The sequence below is a fragment of the Thalia democratica genome, chromosome 8, assembly GCF_965202585.1.
Source record: "Thalia democratica chromosome 8, ktThaDemo2.hap1.1, whole genome shotgun sequence".
Classification (NCBI taxonomy): Eukaryota; Metazoa; Chordata; class Thaliacea; order Salpida; family Salpidae; genus Thalia; species Thalia democratica.
This window is the reverse complement of record NC_139172.1, coordinates 33,835,970-33,841,436: the sequence shown is the minus strand read 5'-3', so window position 1 is coordinate 33,841,436 and position 5,467 is coordinate 33,835,970. Positions and strand designations below refer to the sequence as shown.

The following is a 5,467-nucleotide window of genomic DNA, read 5'->3' as shown; positions in this document are numbered from 1 at the left end:
AAACTTTTGAATAGTTTACCCTATTAGAAACACATTAATATTTATCATTGAGGTCGTAAAATACGTCCTTAATTGTAAAAGTTTCTTTTTTGTTACATTTTATATTTATACTTTTCAATAACTATGATATTCACCGAAAAATTAAGAATTTAAACCTTGAATTTTTTGAAAATAATATTTAAAGCTAACATTGGCTACCGTTTCAATTTTAAAACGTGAGTTTAAAAAGTATCTATACCGAACCTCAAAACGTTTTTTTTAATTAAGCTGATATACAACCATTAATTTTTTTTTTGTCATGTCTACGGCCTCCTGCAACAAGTTTACTCAAAAAAATACCATTAAAACAACATAAGACTTTTTTTTTTCTTTTTATCTGCAACTCCATAATATCTTGGTCAAGTTTCAAATTATGACCTCATGCCCCCTTCCCTTTTTGCCCCTTTGCTACTCTAGCCCCCTAAATATCTGTCAATGCTTACTTTGGGAAACTCTGCTTCATATAATTATAATTTTATAGCCGATTATAACGGTCAAATATTTATAGCAGGGGTCGGCAGCCTTGTATAGACCGCTGGACAATTTTTTCAGAAAAAGTAGCTCCCCGGGCCCAACTGCTTAAGATAAAAATTTATGCGGGCTGCAGTAATTTTAACTCACTATAGTAAAAAAATTACGAAAAACGTAACAAAAGATAATAAAAGAGAACTAATAAAGAGTATTTCCTAATTAAACAATCTAGTTGTTTTTCAATCTGTAAGTTTTTTACCACAAAAAAGTATGTTTTTTCTTAAAAAGTACCTCGCAGGCCGCATTTTTTTCCTTTGAAGGTCGCAGTTTACCAAGTTTTGATCAAAAAATAATCAAAAATGTATAGTTTTTGACTGCTGTAATACAACTATCCTATGTGTTTTATTCTTTCAAACACTAGATTAATATATTTTTGTTATCCTTATGATGTCGTTTTTTAGGACTTATAATCTAAAATGACTTATATACTAACAGCAGATTTTTCATTCTTGTATTTTATACTTCATAAATTAGCGATGATTCACAGTGTTTCAGTTTAACGACATGTTGTGTGACAATACCTTAAGTTATTTTTTGGAAAACTAGAAATTTTGAAATATAAAACTGTATCTAAAAAATTAAGTTTTCAAACAACTTGTCTTAAATTTTGACCCACGCTAAGCTGTCTTTACAAAAGCATTAAAATGACAAGCTATAAACAAGTATTTAATGTTTTGTTGTATAAATCTTTTAGTCATTTTTTAAGAGATTATAAAGAATTGTATTAATGTTTAGATAGTAAAATAGCAAAAACGCATTACGTAGATTCCTTTTTCTTACAATCTTGTAATGTTTTGCTTACTTTGTCAAAACCATTTGGCTTACGAATAACTTTTTTTATAAATAATAAACTACTTAACTATCAAGTACAAACTTTTAAAGTTAATTACAAAAGTATACTTTTTTTCTTACTAATGGATGTACAAAAGAACAACACTACTAAACAACAAAGCTCCAGAACACTAGGTATCGTAAAAAAGTACTACTATAATTTTGTATTACCAAAAAAGTACAAATTCAATTCTAAAGTTTATAAATGAACTTTCAATGCTTTGTGACATTTAGTATTAATGGCTAAAGTGTTTAAAATAAAAGAAAAGCAAATAAAATAAACAAAATGTTGATGAAAACGGGTGAATTTTTTGATGCACTTCCACCAGGAGGCTTCTCTCCGTTGATTTCCTACAATTTATTTTTATAAATAAATATTTTATTAAAAATCTTATTTTTCTACGATTACTTACAGTAACATCTTTATTAAATCATTTAAAATATAAAAAACTGGCTTAATAAACAACTTTTACTAAAAGACATAGTTCAGAATACTGTTATTACTTTATTTAAATACTTAATATTATGTTTTACTTTCTTCAAGTTTTGTTAATAAAGTTTGTACATGAGCTTAATTAACTAAGTTTTAAATAAAGTACACTTTGGCACTTAGAAAAATATTAAGATAGTTTCAAGCATATGGTTAAAAAGATAGATTTATCATGACAGTATTTTCTCAATATACATTGTACTTTATTTAAAAAAAGTAAAGAGCTATGTATAAATTTCGTACATTTTTTTTTAACTACAGTCTGATTAAATATTTGTACTTTTTGGAAGTTTTTTTTTCAATTTAAACTAACTTCGTAGGCGCTTACAACAATTTTCTCGAAATCGTCATCACCGTCATACAACACGTCATTGACGAGAACCCACGGCACGTATTCCTTCGGTGGCTGCAAATTTTCAGTGACGTCACCACATTCCCACAAAAGTTCGTTACCATGGTTACCGTCCTCGCATGACTGCACATCAGCGTAGTTCATATTTCCTGCTTCTACACACTGTTGATTAATTGTAAGTTGTTTATTCTATACATTGTTTTTACTTTTAGCATTATTTTAAACTGTATAATAAAGTTATTATTTATTATATATTGAATTAAATCTTATATCATTAAATTCTAAAAACTAATAAAAACATGTTTATGTTTTTTAAACTTCAATTCGCGGTGCTTGTAAAACCATTTAATTACTAAATTTATAGAAAACTAATAAATTTAATGTGAAAATATTTTAAATTGTACATCTAATACTTTTAAATGTATAAAAATTAAAGCTAAAGTATTCTTGACGTTATTTAAGTATGTATATAGATTTATTTTAAATGTATCGCCCTACTTGTTAGAAGTCTTACAATTTTTTATAACTTATATAAAACAATCAAAAGTATAGACAAAATGTTCATTAGTTCTGCTGAATTTTTTTATATAATGTATATCTTTCTGTTAAAAAAAGCATACATAGTATTTTTCAAAACATTTGCATTTGTTTCTTCTAACAACACAAATAAAAACAAAATGATTATAGATATGATAATTAAATATATATATATTCTAATTTAATTTTAAATATCAATTTAAGATATGATTAAACTTTTTGTATGTCTTCTTCGGGTTCCTTTTCCCTTCTATCTTTCATGATACAGTCAATAATTGGTAGAAATATTTCAGTGACTTTATCACTCACATCTATCACACAGTTCTGTTGTTATTATTTAGTTTTTTAATTTATCATCAAATTTTAATATTGTGCTTTATAAAAAATCGTCAAAAATTTTACTGAAATTCATAACCGTATTTAAAAAGTTGAAGGTTTTTTTTTTGTAGTTTTAAGTATAAATTTTTATACTTACCTTATGCAGCTCATAAATATGCTTTATTACTCAAAAATACACTAATGTCAATAAACTTTTAAATTGCTTATGACCTTCTAAAAACGTTACACAAGGCAAAATCGTAAAAAAAAGTTTTAGAAGTCATTAAAACTATTTACTCTTCGTCACAAGTTACTGGACAAACAAAATAAAGTTTTGTTTTTTGCACCTGAATTATCCACTTAAATTTACTTTTTTAAACAGAATGTCTACACTTTCAACGTTATATAAATTTGCGCACGTTTTTAACGTTATAAAAACAAATAACCTCGACAATGTTTACTTGGCACTCTTTAGGGCCGTGTTGACAATTGAATACGTATTGCCCATTAGCATCCATACTTTTCTGAAATATTGTGTCTATTATTATTTTTTTTTTTAATTTTAGTTTAATATGATACAAATATGATTTAGGAAAAATTAAAAACTACTTTAATTTTTTTATTTTCTTTGAAAAGATAAACAGCTTTTGTAGGAAATTTTTAGTTTTACTCGAAAACTATAACGTCAATAAAATATAAAATTTTTATTCATAAACTATTTTAAAAGAATAAAAACTTGCTTTAAAAGTACTAGTTTAACAAATACTAAGTTAATATGTATTTACAACGAACATTAGCGTTTCCGTAGGGGAACATCTCAATACTCATGACGTCATCACCGTACTTCTCCCATGACGTCATGAGCTTGTTGTTGACGAAGTCGATCGAGTCCGGGCAGTAAGACTCGAAGTAAACTTCAACCGAAACCGGTGTTGCGCCGTATGACGTCACAAAACAAAACGTCATCAGCGTCACGAAAACGCTTCCGAAGCTCATGTTGAAATTTAAAACTAGATTTATGCTGGATATAATAAACTTCTGAAAATAATAAATAATTTTTTGATACTAGTTATTGAAGTGATTGTAACACATTTTAAAAGTTTTCAGAGCTTATAATAAAAATTACATTAAAATCGAGAGTAAACGCTTCCGAAGCTCATGATTATAAAGGTTAATTTGAAATGGAGTATAAAAAAATTCTATAAATAAAACTTATTTTTTTCAACATATTACAAATGTTGTCTTCGCTTCCAAAGCTCATTTTGTTTTCGATAATTTATTTGAAAATTAAGTAAAAAAAAACCTATATGGATCTAATCTTGTTTAGTATTTGTAGTCGGGATGTAAAAATATAAAAGCTATCCTTTAAGATTTATAGCACAAATTACAGTTGTTTGTGAATTGAAAAATATTAAATACAGTACAACAACTATTTTGTGTAAACAGTTTTTTAAATAAAATTTGTTTGCAAGGAATTCGCTTAAAAAACACGACATCAAAACAAGTTATTTGCGTTTTTGAAAAAATAAGACTACTTTAATTAGTCAAATAGTAATTAAAAACTAAAACGAAACCAAAAGTAGTAGTATAATCAGATTGAAATATGTGTTTACTATTTTTATATTTTATTTCTTTTAACTGCTAAAACATAAGTAAATTAATCAAGCCCAACTCTGTATTTGTACAATATTACATTAGTCAGAAATTTTAATTAGCTAACCAAAAGTTTTAAATCCATGCACACTAAAATAAACAAATTTTATTACACAAGAATTAGTTTTCCTTCTAAATTTTTATTAAGACATTGAAGTATGAAACATAACGTTTAATAAACATTTCAGATTAACAATTATTTATAAAGTACGAAACTTGTTATGATAAATTATTTATAAAAACTTAACGAAAAGAGTTAATTAGCTACTTTTATCTGTTGACTAAAAATGAAAATAAATTGTACTTTAATTTTGAATATCTGGTTAGTAACAAAATTTAGTCAATTTAGTAACAATTATTTAAAAATTAAAAACATTCATTTCATAAACAAAGTAGAAAATATTTAAATCAACATAAAACTTCTAAACAAAAATTGATTTTATAAAGTACAACTCGGCAAGTTTTTAATTCATTACTTGTAAAAAATAAAACTAAAAGTTTTGTTTAGAATTATAAAAATACTTTTGTTTTCCTAGTTTACTTCAGCTAAAGCAGCTTATAATGCAAATTTGTATAAAAAAGTTTTGTAAATGAGTGAATAAAAATCAAATGACCTATTAAAGAAAAAAGTACTTTACAACTTATTAAATAAACAAATGACCATTTGACTGTTTGAGTCGTTAATTTTATAACTTAACGTACATTACCTGACGTAG

General features: G+C 25.6%; 1 protein-coding gene across 1 annotated transcript; it reads right to left on the bottom strand.

Moving 5' to 3' along the window:
• Positions 1–2,189: 2,189 nt before the first annotated feature.
• On the bottom strand, positions 2,190–4,094 carry LOC145843163 (gamma-interferon-inducible lysosomal thiol reductase-like). Its single transcript, XM_082950624.1, has 4 exons — positions 3,891–4,094; positions 3,545–3,622; positions 2,997–3,104; positions 2,190–2,405 (listed from the first exon to the last, which is right to left on the bottom strand). The coding sequence occupies exons 1-4, from the start codon at positions 4,092–4,094 to the stop codon at positions 2,190–2,192; spliced, it is 606 nt and encodes a 201-aa protein (XP_082806750.1).
• Between the last annotated feature and the right edge of the window lie 1,373 nt (positions 4,095–5,467).

Coding starts and splice junctions, on each gene's coding strand:
- LOC145843163 (XM_082950624.1), bottom strand. CDS start 4,094: ATGAGCTTCGGAAGCGTTTTCGTGACGCTGATGACGTTTTGTTTTGTG. Junction 3,623..3,890: donor TCCCCTACGGAAACGCTAAT/GTTCGTTGTAAA, acceptor ACAATATTTCAG/AAAAGTATGGATGCTAATGG. Junction 2,406..2,996: donor CCGAAGAAGACATACAAAAA/GTTTAATCATAT, acceptor ATTAATCAACAG/TGTGTAGAAGCAGGAAATAT.